At 37.5% G+C, this 19,533-nt stretch overlaps 1 protein-coding gene across 1 annotated transcript in view; it reads right to left on the bottom strand.

Annotated features, from left to right (window-relative positions):
* Window positions 1–2,567, bottom strand: part of FRMPD1 (FERM and PDZ domain containing 1) — a 45,585-nt gene extending 43,018 nt beyond the window's left edge. The window contains exon 1 of the mRNA XM_068974600.1: window positions 2,467–2,567. Within this exon, the coding sequence (XP_068830701.1) occupies window positions 2,467–2,567 (101 nt within the window). The remainder of the gene's footprint in view (window positions 1–2,466) is intronic.
* Between the last annotated feature and the right edge of the window lie 16,966 nt (window positions 2,568–19,533).

Below are 19,533 nucleotides of genomic sequence, written 5' to 3'. Positions count from 1 at the left end.
TTGTCACACTGAGTGAAGTAAGTTAGACAGAGAAGTAGAAACATCATATGACATCCCTTATATGAGGAATCTAAAAAAACATGATACAAATGAACTTATTTATAAAACCAAAACACACTGACAGACTTAAGAGCATGAACTTACAGTTGCAGCAGCAGTGGGGAGGGGAGGATGGAGGACCAGATAGTTAGGGAGTTTGGGATGGACAGGTACACACTGCTATATTTAAGATGGATAACTAACAGGGAACTCTACTCAACATTATGTGGCAGCCTAGGTGGGAAGGGTTTTGGGGGAGAAGGGATACATGTATATGTATGGCTGAGGTGCTTTGCTATCCATCTAAAACTACTATAACACTGTTAATCCACTATACTCCAACAGAAAATAAAAAGTTTTTAAATAAAAGGAATGCACACTGATGCATATTATAACACAGATGAACCTCAAACACATTACACTAAGCGAATGAAGGCAGTGACAAAGACAACATATTGTATGATTCTATTCACAGGAAATATCCGGAACAGACAAATCTATAGAAACAGAAAGTAGATGAGTGGTTGTCTAGAGCTGGGGGAGGGGCAAATACGGAATGACTGTTAATGGGTATGGGGTTTCTTTTGGGGGTATCGACAGTATTCTAAAATTAGATTGTGGTAGATTGTTGCAAAATTCTATATATACACTAAATATATACTGTATATACACTAAATAAATCTGTACATTTTTAAATGGGTAAATTTTATGTTATGTGAAATATATCTCAAAATAGATGAGAAAAAAAAAAACTTCCTAGATGTTGCCTTTTATTTACACTCTGTGAGAAAAGCTAGATATTAGAGAGTTACATGGGCAAATATTCAGCCAAGGCCAAGTCAAAGTTACACAGGTCTTTTTCTGCAGGACTCCTCAGAGCCTTTAATGTGCCAAAACGCACTATGAATTACCAAAAGTGGGTGGGTAGGAATCAGATATAGGTTGCATCACACACACATCACACACAACTAGGTTTTGCAGAACCCACTTCAGAAAACAATGTACCTAGAAGTTTTCCCATTTATTCACCAAGCACTGCCGGACTCCATGCAGTCTCCTGGAACTCAATCTGGGCTATGAGGTGAGGCTGATACTTTCCCTGCCTTCCACTGAGCTTGTATAGAAGCTCAGAAGAAAGAAAAGAGATGTGCTTGAATTTAAGCTGAACACACAGGGAGAAGCACAGTGCTGATGCTACAAACCAAATACTAGGGGACACCTTGGGAGAGATGAATTCTGGCTGTGGACTGCGGAACACTTCATGGAAGACCCAGCATTTCAGCCAGACCCTGAACTGTGAGTGGGGTCTGGACACATGGAGACGGGAGGAACAGATGGGGCACAGGAACCCAGGTCTAGGTGGTGGGACGGGAAGTTGGGTACTTGGGTAGGGGAACAGCGAGTAGGTCATTTCAGCTAAAGTATGATGTGAATGAAGCAGAAGAGTAAGACAAACAGCTGTAATGGATTGTGGGTCGATCATAGAGAGCCTTGAATGTCTAACCAAAAATGTTTGAACTCATCCTATAGGAGATGATGACCCAGCAAACATTTCAGAGCAGAGCGGGTGCAGACGTCTGTAAACGAGATACTCCCTGAACCTCAGGTTGTCATCTGTAAAATGGGGCTAGTCCTCCCAACCTTATCCTATTGCAGGGTGTGAGGACCCGAGCACTTGGACACGGGGCAGTGCAGCTCTGAGCAAGTTTACTGCTCAGCAACAGGACAGCTGTTCCCAGTTCCTTTGGAAGAATATGTGTATCAGAAACACCTGACACATGATATTTCATCTCCATGTCAGGGCCAGACAGGAAATCTGAGATGGAAAATGAGTGCTTTGAAACAGAACATATTTTAAGTTCTCTTGTAGCAGTCAAATCAGATCTGTATTTGATTTCATTTCATTTTGTTTAGAATGAAATAGGACTGCAAGGAAGGAACAGCTGCTGGAAACAAAGACGGGGAGAGTATAAACAGCAGATTGCCTGACATCGAGTACTAAGACAAGGGGTGTGTGTGAGACAGACAGAAACAGTGAGCATGTGTGAGTGTGTGTTCAAAACTGTGTGTGTGACTGTGTGTTTGAGAGCGTATAGGCACATGGATGCAAGTATGTGGGTAGGAGTGTGCGTACATCTGTCTGTGTGTGAATGTGCGTCTCTATAAATGTGGGCATGAGTTTGGGGTGAGTGACTCTATGTCTGTGAGTGCCTGTTGAAGGATGCAGAGGGGAGGAATTGGAAAGGGACAGAGAGAAAGGCACTCCAGTAAAACTGCTGACCCATTTACACTTCTCCCCTCACAGGATGTAAGAACAAAGCAAGCCGGAGACAGTGATCCCCAGGCGCTGCCAAGACTGCAAAACCTCCTCCCACGGGAACACTGAACCCTTACAGACAGAAATCTCTGCCAGCCCAGGAGTCTTACCGGGCCGAGCTGTCCCGGGAGCGCCGGAGCCATCTTGCCACCATTTGTTCTATTCTGTGTGCTTTCCGCGTCTGGAATAAGCTGGTCTCCAGCTCTTCCATTTACCTAAAAAGAAGAAGAGTTTTCTTAAGAAGCTAACCAAAATGCTTGGAAGAGGATTCTAACAGATCACTGTGATGCTTCCTATATTTGCCAATTTTAAGACATGCTGACCAAATAACCAGGGCTTTCTTTGTATCTGAAATTAATACACACAAGTGCTCAGTGTGCACAGAGTGAACAACTTTAGCAGCCCTCTGCCCTAAAGAGCCCACAGTCTTGTGATACACAGATTGGCTTTATTTCTTCAGTGGTTAAAGATAAGGATTGGGAAATATAAGTAAGGCTTCTCAAACTGTGACTATGACCCACTGTCAGAGACATACTTTCTGTGTGATGCTGCCCTCCTACCTCAAATCTGTGTGCATTCCTGGACAGCACAACTTGGTTTTGACTGCATCAGGAACTACATGGAGATGGAAGCATTTTAATTACATTGTGCCCACTCATCTGAGTGCTTTTTTTTTTTTGCTTAGCCTTTTATATCTAATTTTTGAATAGGTAATTCTGAATTTGTATAATTCAAACCCAAGATTTAAAAAAAGAAAAAGATATACAGTTACTGTATTGTGCACTTAAAAATTTGTTAAGAGGGTAGGTCTCATGTTAAGTGTGTTCTTACCATAAAAATTAAAAAAGATATACAGTGAAAGGTCTCCCCTCTTCTCTTCCCTAACCCCATCCATTCAGTTCCCATATTGATACATAATCACTGTTTTCCCACTTGAGATATCTGTCTTTCCAGAGTTTCTGTATGCCTATATAAGCAAATACAAATATAGATTTTGTGTATCCTCTTCTTAACACAAAGGATAGTACACCACACACATTGTTCCACACCAAGCTTTCTTCATCAGTATCTTTTCACATTAATACAAAGAATGCCACCTCATTCCTTTTGACACCTCTGAGTATTAAACTGTATGAATGTACTCTAATTTAAGAAGTAGTCTTCCCTTAATAGACATTTGGGTTATTGCCAGTCTCTCTATTGTAAGTAATATTGCAATGAGTGATGTTGTACAAGTATAATTTCTGTACATATGCAATTATATATTTGGTTAAGTTTCCAGATATTGAATTGTGAGGTGAAAATTTACATGCATTTGTGCTTTGATAGATATTATCAGGTTACCAAGAAAAACAGTATATATGCTTGAGATTAAAGTTTCCTAAAACAATATATAATTTTCTATTTTATTTCTTAAAATACTGTCTCAACTGATCAAGTTAATTTCACAATCCAATAAATAACCACACAAAATAATATATGACACTGGGAAATAACCATGGATGCAGAAAAAAAAATTTTTTTAATTACAAGAGATTATGTTGCTTAACAATACATAAATACCTTTGAAAAACTTAATAACATAGATGGTTTTTAAGGGAAATATAAATGATATAAGATGACCCTAGAAGAGACAGAATGTCTAAAAGACAATTACCACAGAAGAGAAAGTTGTTAAAGAGCTACACTCAGAAAAATTCCAGGCAAATAGGTTCAAAGGTGAACTCTCACAAATTTATAAGACATAGCTCATCCTTATGATTTTTATTTGTTTTACTTCAAATATTAAAACAAAAAGATATTCCATGCAAAGAGAGACCAAAAGAAAGCAGGAGTAGCAATACTCATATCAGATAAAATAGACTTTAAAACAAAGGCTATGTGAAAAGAGACAAAGAAGGACACTACATAATGATCAAAGGATCAATCCAAGAAGAAGATATAACAATTATATATGCACCCAACATAGGGGCACTGCAATATGTAAAACAAATGCTAACAAGTATGAAAGGGGAAATTAATAATAACACAATAATAGTGGGAGACTTTAATACCCCACTCACACCTATGGATAGATCAACTAAACAGAAAATTAACAAGGAAACACAAACTTTAAATGATACAATAGACCAGTTAGACCTAATTGATATCTATAGGACATTTCACCCAAAAACAATGAATTTCACCTTTTTCTCAAGTGCACATGGAACCTTCTCCAGGATAGATCACATCCTGGGCCATAAATCTAGCTTTGGTAAATTCAAAAAAATTGAAATAATTCCAAGCATCTTTTCTGACCACAATGCAGTAAGATTAGATGTCGATTATAGGAGAAAAACTATTAAAAATTCCAACATATGGAAGCTGAACAACACGCTGCTGAAAAACCAACAAATCACAGAAGAAATCAAAAAAGAAATCAAAATATGCATAGAAATGAAAGAAAATGAAAACACAACAACCCAAAACCTATGGGACACTATAAAAGCAGTGCTAAGGAGAAGGTTCATAGCAATACAGGCTTACCTCAAGAAACAAGAAAAAAGTCAAATAAATAACCTAACTCTACATCTAAAGCAACTAGAAAAGGAAGAAATGAGGAACCCCAAGGTTAGTAGAAGGAAAGAAATCTTAAACATTTGGGCAGAAATAAATGCAAAAGAAACAAAAGAGACCATAGCAAAAATCAACAAAGCCAAAAGCTGGTTCTTTGAGAAGTTAAATAAAATTGACAAACCATTAGCCAGACTCATCAAGAAACAAAGGGAGAAAAATCAAATCAACAAAATTAAAAATGAAAATGGATAGATCGCAACAGACAACACAGAAATACAAAGGATCATAAAAGACTACTATCAGCAACTATATGCCAATGAAATGGACAACTTGGAAGAAATGGACAAATTCTTAGAAAAGTACAACTTTCCAAAACTGAACCATGAAGAAATGGACAATCTTAACAGACCCATCACAAGCACAGAAATTGATACTGTAATCAGAAATCTTCCAGCAAACAAAAGCCCAGGTCCAGATGCCTTCACAGCTGAGTTCTACCAAAAATTTAGAGAAGAGCTAACACCTATCCTACTCAAACTCTTCCAGAAAATTGCAGAGGAAGGTAAACTTCCAAACTCATTCTATGAGGCCACCATCACCCTAATACCAAAACCTGACAAAGATGCCACAAAAAAAGAAAATTACAGGCCAATATCACTGATGAACATAGATGCAAAAGTCCTTAACAAAATTCAAGCAAACAGAATCCAACAGCATATTAAAAAGATCATACATCATGACTAAGTGGGCTTTATCCCAGGGATGCAAGGATTCTTCAATATCCTCAAATCAATCAATGTAATACACCACATTAACAAATTGAAAAATAAAAACCATATTATTATCTCAATAGATGCAGAGAAAGCCTTTGACAAAATTCAACATCCATTTATGATAAAAACCCTCCCAAAAGCAGGAATAGAAGGAACATATCTCAACATAATAAAAGCTATATATGACAAACCCACAGAAAACATTATCCTCAGTGGTGAAAAACTGAAAGCATTTCCTCTAAAGTCAGGTACAAGACAAGGGTGCCCACTCTCACCACTACTATTCAACATAGTTTTGGAAGTTGAAGGCTTCAACATAGTTTTGGAAGTTGATTGGCCACAACAATCAGAGCAGAAAAAGAAATAAAAGGAATCCAGATTGGAAAAGAAGAAGTAAAACTCTCACTGTTTGCAGATGACATGATCCTCTACATAGAAAACCCTAAAGACTCCACCAGAAAATTACTAGAACTAATTAATGAATATAGTAAAGTTGCAGGATATAAAATCAACACACAGAAATCTCCTGCATTCTTATACACTAACAATGAGAAAACAAAAAGAGAAATTAAGGAAACAATTCCATTCACCATTGCAATGAAAAGAATAAAATACTTAGGAATATATCTACCTAAAGAAACAAAAGATCTATATATAGAAAACCATAAAACACTGGTGAAAGAAATCAAAGAGGACACAAATAGATGGAGAACTATACTGTGTTCATGGATTGGAAGAATCAATATAGTGAAAATGAGTATGCTACCCAAAGCAATCTATAGATTCAATGCAATCCCTATCAAGCTAGCAACGGTATTTTTCACAGAGCTAGAACAAATAATTTCACAATTTGTATGGAAATACAAAAAACCTCGAATAGCCAAAGCAATCTTGAGAAAGAAGAATGGAACTGGAGGAATCAACCTGCCTGACTTCAGGCACTACTGCAAAACCACAGTCATCAAGACAGTATGGTACTGGCACAAAGACAGAAATATTGATCAATGGAACAAAATAGATAGCCCAGAGATAAATCCACACACCTATGGACACCTTATCTTCAACAAAGGAGGCAAGAATATACAATGGATTAAAGACAATCTCTTTAACAAGTGGTGCTGGGAAAACTGGTCAATGACTTGTAAAAAAATGAAACTAGAACAGTTTCTAACACCATACACAAAAATAAACTCAAAATGGATTAGAGATCTAAACATAAGGCCAGAAGCTATAAAACTCCTAGAGGAAAACATAGGCAAAACACTCTCCAATATAAATCACAGCAGGATCCTCTATGACCCACCTCCCAGAATATTGGAAATAAAAGCAAAAATAAACAAATGGGACCTAATTAAAATTAAAAGCTTTTGCACAACAAAAGAAACTATAAGCAAGGTGAAAAGACAGCCTTCAGAATGGGAGAAAATAATAACAAATGAAGCAACTGACAAAGAATTAATCTCAAAAATACATAAGCAACTCCTGAAGCTCAACTCGAGAAAAATAAACGACCCAATCAAAATATGGGCCAAAGAACTAGACATTTCTCCAAACAAGACATACAGATGGCTAACAAACACATAAAAAAATGCTTAACATCACTCATTATTAGAGAAATGCAAATCAAAACCACAATGAGATACCATTTCACACCAGTCAGAATGGCTGCTATCAAAAAGTCTACAAGCAATAAATGCTGGAGAGGGTGTGGAGAAAAGGGAACCCTCTTACACTGTTGATGGGAATGCAAACTAGTACAGCCACTATGGAGAACAGTGTTGAGAGTCCTTAAAAAACTGGAAATAGAACTGCCATATGACCCAGCAATTCCACTGCTGGGCATACACACCAAGGAAACCAGAATTGAAAGAGACACGTGTACCCCAATGTTCATCGCAGCACTGTTTATAATAGCCAGGACACAGAAGCAGCCTAGATGTCCATCAGCAGAATGGATAAGAAAGCTGTGGTACATATACACAATGGAGTATTACTCAGCCATTAAAAAGAATACATTTGAATCAGTTCTAACGAGGTGGATGAAACTGGAGCCTATTATACAGAGTGAAGTAAGCCAGAAAGAAAAACACCAATACAGTATACTAACACATATATATGAAATTTAGAAAGATGATAACAGCAACCCTGTGTGTGAGACAGCAAAAGAGACACAGATGTATAGAACAGTTTTTTGGACTCTGTGGGACAGGGCAAGGGTGGGATGGTTTGGGAGAATGGCATTGAAACATGTATATTATCATATGTGAAATGGACTGCTAGTCCAGGTTCAATGCATGATACAGGGTGCTTGGGGCTAGTGCACTGGGATAACCCAGAGGGATGGGATGGGAGGGAGGTGGGGGGCAGGTGGTTCAGGATGGGGAACACCTGTACACTTGTGGCAGATTCATGTCAATGTATGGCAAAACCAATACAATATGGTAAAGTAATTAGCCTCCAAAAATAAATAGGAAAAAAAAAGGAGAAAAAAAAATTCCAGGCAAATAGGTTCAAAGGTGAACTCTCACAAATTTATAAGACATAGTTCACCCTTACGATCTTTATTTGTTTTTCTTTAAATATAAACTTTAAGTTTTGGAATAATTTTAGATGAACACAAAGGCTGCAAAGATAATACAGAGAATTCCATTACACCCTTCATTCAGCTTTCCCTAATGTTAACGTCTTACATAATCATTGTAACTTTGTCAACACTAAGCAATTAACATTGGTACACTAATATTAGCTAGGCTGTAGATTTTATTCAGATTTCATCAGCTTCTCCATTTATGCTTCTTTTCTGTTCTAGGATTCAATCTAGGATATCACATTGCTTTTAGCCAGCTTAGTTTATTTTCCCCAATGCTATTCCAGGTATTCTAGAGCATTAAAAAAAAAAAAGAAAGCTTCCAAAATTTTTTAAACAGTCATTATAACATTGATACCAATTCTGATAAACATACTATGATAAGGCAGAAATACCATCTCCCTTACAATTATTAAAGTAAATAATATCCTAAATAAAATATTAGCACCTAGAATCTATCTGTAATCTACAGAATAATAATGGAATCTATACTAGGAGTGCACTAACTGTTTTCATATAAAAATGAAAGCAGGACACCCAAACTCATCACTTTGGAAACACGGAGACATTTTTCATCAAATGGCAGCCAAATACAAATTAATGGGTATAAAACATAGACTGCAACCAAAAATAAATTCCATTTGGATCAAGGGATGTGTCAGTCTAGCTTTTTTTCTATGGAGACAGCAGACCTGAATACTATCTTCAGTTCTACACAGCTCACTTTTTAAAATTATAAAAGTGAGAGATTTCTGGTTAAACATGGTGAATTGAAACAATGTCTTAATCTCTTCTCTTTTCTAAACCTTACAAATTGCAGTAAAGGAAATAAACCCATAGAATAGAGAAGACCATAGATGAGCAATGTTGACAGTGTCTGGAAGATAAACTGTTTGGAGTAGATATAACTGAGCAGAGCAAAGGAAACAAAAACCAATGTGCTGCAGAAAGAGACTCTGATTGAAAATGAGCTGATTTGCATTTGATGGCTCAGGAATTAGAGGCAACAGGCATGGGAGAAAGCAGGGATGAATGATAGGGCTGAAAACATGAAACATGTCTGTATAATGCAGCAACTATATTCACAGGCCCCATCCTACTACCTGCCTAGACAACCATCCCTTCCCTAGCCTTCTGGGAACAAAAGACTTGTTCTTTTGATGAGAATCAAACATGAGAGGCAGCAGATTTGTGGAGACCAGGCACAACACAGGATATAGGAATGAAATAGAAGGATTAAGAAAAATTCTTCTTACTAAATGACAAGAACTCCTTTGCCCAGTTCCCAGAATCCAGGCAGCTAGAAATTTACGTCCAAAGAGACAAGAGATCTTTCTGGAGAACTAAAGAGCACCAGAGAAAAGACCTTTAGATAGTGATACTTCTGGTAACTTGCTGCCAGATCACCCTGGCTGGATATCTGTCAGTGTCCTGTCAGTGGGGCCCATCCATCCATCATACAAAGCTTCCAATCATTTTGGTTTTTTTCCCAAAACATCTCAGATCTCTTTTTATTCTCTGATAATCTCAATGACCATGCATACATATTGTCGATGACCTGCCCCATCCAATTGCTTTTAATGCTTCACTCTTACACATGAATAGATATTTGAGGAAACCTATACTATTTTAAAAATATCAAAACAAATGGAACTCAGAGACAATGCAGGAAACAAGAAAAAATGTTAATCTACAATTCAAATCCTCAAAAAGAAAAGATGTTACATCTATGAAACAAAAAGAGAATTTTCTTTGAAAAAAATAATCAGAGAACATAAATCTGGAAACTAAAAATAGCTGGAATAAAAATTCAATTAAAGTTGAGAAATATAGTCAATGAAATATAGAAAAAGTAACCAAGAGCCAAAGACAGGGTAAAAAGAAAAAAATAGATATGTATGGTTAACAATCCAGGACATCCAAAATTCATCCAACATGAGTTCCGTACGGAGAGAGTAAAGGAAATGGAGATAAGGAAATAGTTAAATAAGTCAATAATGTTTCCTTAGAAGCTTGTTTCCAGTTTAGAATGTTTACTAATTACCCAGCATAATTAATGAAAAAATACCCACATCAAGAAATAATATTGTAAAATTTCAGAAACTAGAAACAGAATATCTTCAAAGCTTTGGGAGAAAAAAAAATGGATCACATACAAAAAACTGAGAATAAAAATGACATTGGATTTCACGGGAACAACGGAGGCCTGAAGACATTGAAGCCACGCCTTCAAATCTCTGAAAGAAAATAATTTTCAATCTCTAGGTAGAATTATACATTATACATTCTATAGATTACAGAATTATACAACCAGTTCAGTTCAGTCGCTCAGTCGTATCCAACTCTTTGCGACCCCATGAACCACAGCATGCCAGGCCTCCCTGTCCATCATCAACTCCCAGAGTCCACCCAAAGCCATGTCCATTGAGTCGGTGATGCCATCCAACCATCTCATCCTCTGTCATCCCCTTCTCCTGCCCTCAATCTTTCCCAGCATCAGGGTCTTTTCAAATAAGTCAGCTCTTCGCTTCAGGTCTTGGAGTATCGCCAATGTATTGGAGTTTCAGCTTCAACATTAGTCCTTCCAATGAACACTCAGGACTGATCTCCTTTAGGATGGACTGGTTGGATCTCCTTGCAATCCAAGGGGCCCTCAAGAGTCTTCTCCAACACCACAGTTCAAAAGCATCAATTCTTCAATGCTCAGTTTTCTTTATATTCCAATTCTCACATCCATACATGACTACTGGAAAAACCATAGCCTTGACTAGATGGACCTTTGTTGACCAAGTAATGTCTCTGCTTTTTAATATGCTGTCTAGGTTGGTCATAACTTTCCTGCCAAGGAGTAAGCATCTTTTAATTTCATGGCTGCAGTCACCATCTGCAGTGATTTTGGAGCCCCCCAAAATAAAGTCATCTACTGTTTCCACTGTTTCCCCATCTATTTCCCATGAAGTGATGGGACCGGATGCCATGATCTTAGTTTTCTGATTCTTGAGCTTTAAGCCAATGTTTCACTCTCTTCTTTCACTTTCATCAAGAGGCTCTTTAGTTTTTCTTCACTTTCTGTCATAAGGGTGGTGTCATCTGCATATCTGAGGTTATTGATATTTCTCCTGGCAATCTTGATTCCAGCCTGTGCTTCCTCAAGCCCAGCATTTCTCATGATGTACTCTGCATATAAGTTAAATAAGCAGGGTGATAATATACAGACTTGATGTACTCATTTTCCTATTTGGAACCAGTCTGTTATTCCATGTCCAGTTGTAACAGTTGCTTCCTGACCTGCATATAGGTTTCTCAAGAGGCAGGTCAGGTGGTCTGGTATTCCCACCTCTTGAAGAATTTTCTGCAGTTTGTTGTTTTCCACACAGTCAAAGGCTTTGGCATAGTCAATAAAGCAGAAAGAAATGTTTTTCTGGAACTCTCTTGCTTTTTTGATGAAATAGTGGATATCGGCCATTTGATCTCTGGTTGCTCTGCCTTTTCTAAAACCAGCTTGAACATCAGGAAGTTCACGGTTCACGTATTGCTGAAGCCTGGCTTGGAGAATTTTGAGCTTTACTTTACTAGCATGTGAGATGAGTGCAGTTGTGTGGTAGTTTGAGCATTCTTTCGCATTGCCTTTCTTTGGGATTGGAATGAACACTGATTTTTCCAGTCCAGTGGCCACTGCTGAGTTTTCCAAATTTGCTGGCATATTCAGTGCAGCACTTTCACAGCATCATCTTTTAGGATTTGAAATAGCTCAACTGGAATTCCATCACCTCCACTAGCTTTGTTCATACTGATGCTTCCTAAGGCCCACTTGACTTCACATTCCAGGATGTCTGGCTCTAGGTGAATGATCACACCATCGTGATTATCTGGGTCGTGAAGATCTTTTTTGGTACAGTTCTTCTGTGTATTCTTGCCACCTCTTCTTAATATCTTCTGCTTCTGTTAGGTCCATACCATTTCAGTCCTTTATTGAGGCCATCTTTGCATGAAATGTTCCCTTGGTATCTCTAATTTTCTTGAAGAGATCTCTAGTCTTTCTCATTCTATTGTTGTCCTCTATTTCTTTGCATTGATCGCTGAGGAAGGCTTTCTTATCTCTCCTTGCTATTCTTTGGAACTCTGCATTTAAATGGGTATATCTTTCTTTTTCTCCTTTGCTTTTCACTTCTCTTCTTTTCAGTTATTTGTAAGGCCTCCTCAGACAGCCATTTTGCTTTTTTGCCTTTCTTTTTCTTGGGGAAGGTCTTGATCCCTGTCTCCTGTACAATGTCATGAACCTCCATCCATAGTTCATCAGGCACTCTGTCTATCAGATCTAGTCCCTTAAATCTATTTCTCACTTCCACTGTATAATCATAAGAGATTTGATTTAGGTCATACCTGAATGGTCTAGTGGTTTTTCCCAGTTTCTTCAATTTAAGTCTGAGTTTGGCAATAAGGAGTTTATGCTGAGCCACAGTCAGCTCCTGGTCTTGTTTTTGCTGACTGTATAGAGCTTCTCCATCGTTGGCTGCAAAGAATATAATCAATCTGATTTCAGTGTTGACCATCTGGTGATGTCCATGTGTAGAGTCTTCTCTTGTGTTGTTGGAAGAGGGTGTTTGCTATGACCAGTGGGTTCTCTTGGCAAAACTCTATTAGCCTTTGCCCTGCTTCATTCTGTACTCCAAGGCCATATCTGCCTGTTACTCCAGGTGTTTCTTGACTTCCTACTTTTGCATTCCAGTCCACTATAGTGTAAAGGATATCTTTTTTGGGTGTTAGTTCTAAAATTTCTTATAGGTCTTCATAGGACTGTTCAACTTCAGCTTCTTCAGCATTACTGGTTGGGGCATGGACTTGGATTACTGTGATATTGAATGGTTTGCCTTGGAAATGAACATAGATCATTCTGTCATTTTTGAGACTGCATCCAAGTACTGCATTTTGGACTCTTTTGTTGACTATGATGGCTACTCCATTTCTTCTAAGGGATTCCTGCCCACACTAGTAGATATAATGGTCATATAATGGTCATGTGAGTTAAATTCACCCATTCTACCAATCAAATAGCAGAGATATTAAAAAATGTTCAGTTCAGTTCAGTTAACTCGCTCAGTTGTGTCCGACTTTTTGTGACCCCATGGACTGCAGCACATCAGATTTCCCTGTCCATCACCAACTCCTGGAGTTTACTCAAACTCATATCCAGTGAGTCAGTGATGCCATCCAACCATCTCACCCTCTGTCATCTCCTTCTCCTCCCACCTTCAATTTTTCCCAACACCAAGGTCTTTTCAAATGAGTCAGTTCTTTGCACCAGGTGGCCAAAGTGTTGGAGTTTCAGCTTCAACATTAGTCCTTGCAATGAACACTCAGGACTGATCTCCTTTAGGATGGACTGGTTGGATCTCCTTGCAGTCCAAGGGACTCTCAAGAGTCTTCTCCAGCACCACAGTTCAAAAGTATCAGTTCTTCGGTGCTCAGCTTTCTTTATAGTCCAACTCTCACATCCATACATGACCACTGGAAAAACCTCAAAAATGTTCAGGCCTATAAAAATTTACTTCTCATATATACTTTCTCAGGATGCTACCAGGGGATGTATTCCAGCAAAACAAGGAAGAAAAGAAGAAATGGGATCCAAGAAGATAGGGATGAAATACAGACAAGAAGCTAAGGGAGCACTCAGGATGACCATGAAAGGATGTACTATGGTAATGCCTGTCTATAAGACCTAGAGAGAAACCTATACAGACTGGTACATGAAGACACAGGTCTTAGGGAAAAGAAATAAGAGTGGATAGATTATCTAATGTGTTTCTGCAGAAATCTCACTGAGATGCTGTTGGAAAGTGTGAAAAGTATTAGCAATAAGTACATGGAAAACTAAACAAATCAAAACAGGAAATTATGAAATCAAAAAACGTTGTCTAAGAAAGGAAACAAAATTAGAGCTCACTACTTGGCTCAGTATTGAGTAATATTTACATTTCTATAATAATATAAACACTGAAAAAGTACTTCTCAAAATTAGTGACATGATGATATTGGGAGGATATAGTAAAGGAAAGCTATGATAGTGATAAAAGAGCTAAATTCTCATCTGCCATAATAATTAGATAATCTATAAAATTAATAAATTAGGGCAGTAATTTAAGCATACAGTCCATGGGGTTGCAAAGAGTGGGACACGACTGAGCAACTTCCCTTTCGCTTTTCACTTTCATGCACTGGAGAAGGAAATGGCAACCCACTCCAGTGGTCTTGCCTGGAGAATCCCAGGGACGGGGGAGCCTGGTGGGCTGCCGTCCCTGGGGTCGCACAGAATCGGACACGACTGAAGCGACTTAGCAGCAGCAGCAGCATTCTATATATGGAAGAATAAAACAGGAAACAGAAGAGTAGAAAGAGGTTGCTTCTAAAATAAGAAATTAGAGGCTGAGGAGGAGTGGAGTGGAGATTGCTGTTTTCCATTATAAGCTGTTTTCCATTATAAAATATACTACTTTTTAAAACTATTTACTTTTAATTATTTAATTTAAAAAGTATATATACTTATAATAAACACAGAAAAATATAAAAACAGAATCTCCTGTAGTCCTAACTCCCAGAGTTATCACTTGTGTATTTCCATTCTTTTTCTACATTTATACATGCTACATTTATTTATTAAAATGAGATATTATATATTTCCCACTTAATATTTCATGAACATCATTCCATATTAATATTTAAGCATTTAAATCATTTTAAATTGCTACACAGTATTATTTTCTTTGGTCATATCATAATCTATTCAGTAAATCTAACATCAGATATTTGCGCTATTTCCAATTTTTCACTATTATACAAGCTTTATAATGACTCTCCTTATTCATAGTAAATAGCTACTTCCCAGGTATTTTCTTGGGATAATTCCTAGAAATAGAATTATTGGATTTAAGCATATGTTCATTTTTAAGAATTTGGATGTTTAACATCAAATTGCTTCCAAGAAGCTACCAATCTGCATATCAGCCAGGACTGACCTTTGTAAATATTGAATACTTTTGAGAAATATTTGCTGACAGGATGGAAAATAGTGATTTAAATGCTTCTATTTTGAAAAATACACCAGATATAAGTAAACAAAATCCACATTCTCATATAATATTAGATACTATGCTTTAAATATTTGCTAACGGGATGGAAAGTAGCATCTAATTATTAATTTAAATATATTTCTTGAGAAATATAGAAAACAAAAGTAAATGTCACATATAATTCAATAACATTAAAAATTATATAAGTTGAGTATCTTTCTTCAAACATCCAATCCAGTTCCTAGAGATTATCACTGTTAACAATTTGGTGCGTATTCACTCTAACTTTCAGAGAAGGCAACGGCACCCCACTCCAGTACTCTTGCCTGGAAAATCCCATGGGTGGAGGAGCCTGGAAGGCTGCATCCATGGGGTCGCTGAGGGTCGGACACGACTGAGCAACTTCACTTTCACTTTTCACTTTCATGCATTGGAGAAGGAAATGGCAACCCACTCCAGTGTTCTTGTCTGGAGAATCCCAGGGACGGGGGAGCCTGCTGGGCTGCCGTCTATGGGGTCGCACAGAGTCGGACACGACTCAAGTGACTTAGCAGCAGCAGCACTCTAACTGTGCCCTAAACTTATAGAGACCTATGTTACATATATTAAAATATATAGGCCACAAAAATAGAATCATGTTATACTCAGTGTTTGCATCTTGCATTTTTTAATTGGTGAATACATTGTAGATATATTTCCAGATTAGAATACATTATAGTTTTGATTTGAAGTTACCTGATTACTTGTATATTTGAACATTTTTTATGCACTATGGCCATTTATGTTTCTTTTTTGTTACTTTCTTATTTTTGTTTTCTCCTTATCTTTCTACTAGAATGTCTGCCTTTCTGTTATTGCAAAAGCACTTTCATACTAAGGATTATTTAATGTCCTTTTGCCAAGGACATTAAACCACATCATATTTCTATGAGACTTACCAGGGAGGGTCAAGAATGTAGGTTCCAGTGTCCTGACAACACAAAGACTAATCACAAAGGATACAAAAATAAACATTCAGTAAAGTCCACAGGATATTGCTTTCAAGTATCAATTGCCTCAGTCACGCCCTTAACAGGAATGAGTCAGCTAGCAATTCTAGGATATGGATGTTAATTCCGTTTGCCTTATGTCTGAACATCACACTTTCAGCACCTCTCCTACGGGTCTGGGATGCTAAGGAGACTTAAAACCCAGTCATTTGAAGATTCACTAAAAAATTGTTGTTGTTCAGTCCCTCAGTCATGTCCGCCTCTTTGCGACCGCATGGACTACAGCACACCAGGCTTTCCTGTCCATCACTATCTCCCCGAGCTTGCTCAAACTCATGTCTATTGAGTCAGTGATGCTATCCAACCATCTCATCCTCTGTCGTCCGCTTCTCCTGCTGCCTTCAGTCTTTTCCAGCATCAGGGTCTTTTTTAAAGACTTGGCTGTTTGCATCAGGTGGCCAAAGTATTGGAGCTTCAGTTTCAGCATCAGTCCTTCCAATGAATATTCAGGGTTGATTTCCTTTAGGATTGACTGGTTTGATCTCTTTGCAGTCCAAGGGACTCTCAAGAGTCTTCTCCACCACCACAGTTCAAAAGCATCAATTCTTTGGTGCTCAGCCTTCTCTATGGTCCAACTCTCACATTCATACATGACTACTGGAAAAACCATAGCCTTGACTAGACGGATCTTTGTTGGCAAAGTAATGTCTCTGCTTTTTAATATGCTGTCTAGTTTTGTCATAGCTTTTCTTCCAAGGAGCAAGTGTCTTAATTTCATGGCTGCAGTCACCATCTGCAGTGATTTTGGAGCCCAAGAAAATTAAGTCTGTCACTATTTTCATTGTTTCTTTAAAAAATTAGAGAATGTTTATTCAACAAAGATCTGGAGGTAGCCTGTATAACATGGTTCACAAACGCCCAAAAGGCCACCAGGTAAAAAAGACATATGCCATATGTTTCTGGGGTACAGAATCAAGATTAATGGGGGAATGCTACAGAGAGAGACTCCAGCTCAGTCTGAGGTTAGAGCTCTCTAGTGTTCCTAGTGATTCAAGGATGGAATGGGTTTTCTCAAGAGTTAGCAAGATCCAGGTCACTGAAAGCAATCAAGCAGAGGCTAAATAAATAACTCTGTTGGATTACAGAAGGGACCTTACAATAGAGCACAGGGACCAGATGACTTTCTACAGTTGCTTCCATCCATGGAACTTGAGGTCTCTACTAGATCTAAAAAAGCAGACAAGATGATATTTGTTGTGTTCTGTCTCAGAATTCAAAGACCCACATCCCCTGGGGGGTAGCTGGAACTCGTGAAGTCACCACAGTTCTGGAAGTTACAAAATCTCTGACCACTATGTTGTTTCAATCTCCAAATGACCATAGAGTCGCTAAGGATCTCAGACTCATCCATAATGATGTTCCATTTCTTTCAAAGGCCATCTGACTGCAATGGTAACTTATAGGAGACTGTTACAAATGCTGCCAAATATAGTCTAGCTAATTGATTTCCATAAACATATATAGCTCTAATTAAAGTAATTAATTTGCAGTATATATCTGGACTGTGGATAGGCACACGCCTTCATCTAGGGATCCCCAAAGACCAAACAAATGACATCAACCAAGCCATTAAAAGTGCTCCCTGACTCAGCAAAGCCTGAGCAGGAAAGTTTAAAGTCAAGAAAATGACCTGCTAATGGTTTTAACATTTGCCTTGGGAATGCTGAGCCAATAGAAGAAAATAAGAGCCCAGATAATTTCCATACATTTGAATCTTCTCTACAACCCCATTGCTAAGAAGTCATCCAGCCTCTAATTGTTCTGTCATTTATTGTTAGAACTATCTTATTGCCAGAAAACTGCTTTACATAAAGCTGAATTCCACACCCCACACCAGCACACCAACCAGAATAAATCAGCTCCCTCTTCTATACATCAGTCTCTCTGGACTTGAACAGAGCAATCTTGCCCCTTCTGTCCCAGACCAAGCATCCTCAGTTCATTCAAAAGGTCTTCACACAACAGGATCACTTTAGATCATCCTCCTAGGGGCTTCGCAAAATCTCTTAAAAAGCATGAATCTGCAAATGGAACACACTTCTGGTTGTCTGGAACGAAGCGCTGTGAAGAGACAAACTCTCTCAAAATATTCTGCAAATGGAAAAGACTGAACACACTACGGTGATAATCATCTTATAAAGCAAACAGACAATTAAGAATATAAACCCTTCAAAAGGGATATAAGTGGTGATAATAAAGAACTTCAGGAAACCATTAACTGCTAATGAGAAATGAAAAACATCAAAGGAGGCAGCAATGGATAGAAGATAAAGTAAAGAGCTAAAAATCACTTACACTAAATTGAACTTTAGATAGCAATTCAAGTGAAACTGTCAGAGCTAGAATCAGGTTGAGGATATTCAGCTTACAAATAATAGGAGCTAGTACAGAAAGAAAAGGAATGCACAAAATTGTAAAAAAAAAAAACAGTTAAAGGTAAATTTCTTGAGCTGAAAAATACATTTCAAATATAAAGAACACAAGGAGCAGCTCTCAGATATATGCCTCAACGAAGGTTCCTTACACATCAGCTCAAGTTCTTAAATGCCAAAGATTAAAGAATCACCATTAAAATCTGTTTTAAAGGAGTTTAAAAAAATATGATCATTTGAAAAAGAAAAGATTAAGCTCTTAAATTTTGTAGCATATTATTTAGGTATAAACATAGACTCAGTTCATTATTTCTCTGGGGAATGTAAAAGCTTTACAAGTGATGTTTGACGCTCTGTTCTTGAAAGATATCCCTGGGAGTCATTCTGTGATTTTTTTTTTAACCTACTAGTGAAGGTCTTTTGTCCACTTAGTGGCTTTTTTTTCTTTCACTATTTCTTCTCTTATTACTACTGCATAAAGAACATGTCTTATCCCTCTAATTCTCTCTCAGGACCTGTCACATAGGCTGAATAAATATTTGCTGAATGACTGAATGAACAAAATTAAAATAAAGCAGAAATAAACTGGAAAATAAGAAAAAAGAATGTTGATGTATGGCAAAACCAATACAATATTGTAAAATAATTAGCCTCCAATTAAAATAAATAAGCTTATATTTTTTAAAAACCGCCAAAATAAAATAAAAATGACTTGCTGAAATCCAAAAAGAAAAAAGAATCACTTAATAAAGACAAAATTAATGTGGGTTCTT

Source organism: Capricornis sumatraensis, chromosome 6 (assembly GCF_032405125.1).
Source record: "Capricornis sumatraensis isolate serow.1 chromosome 6, serow.2, whole genome shotgun sequence".
In the NCBI taxonomy this organism is placed as follows: Eukaryota; Metazoa; Chordata; class Mammalia; order Artiodactyla; family Bovidae; genus Capricornis; species Capricornis sumatraensis.
The sequence above is the reverse complement of the archived record's forward strand: the minus strand, read 5'-3'. Positions and strand labels throughout refer to the sequence as shown.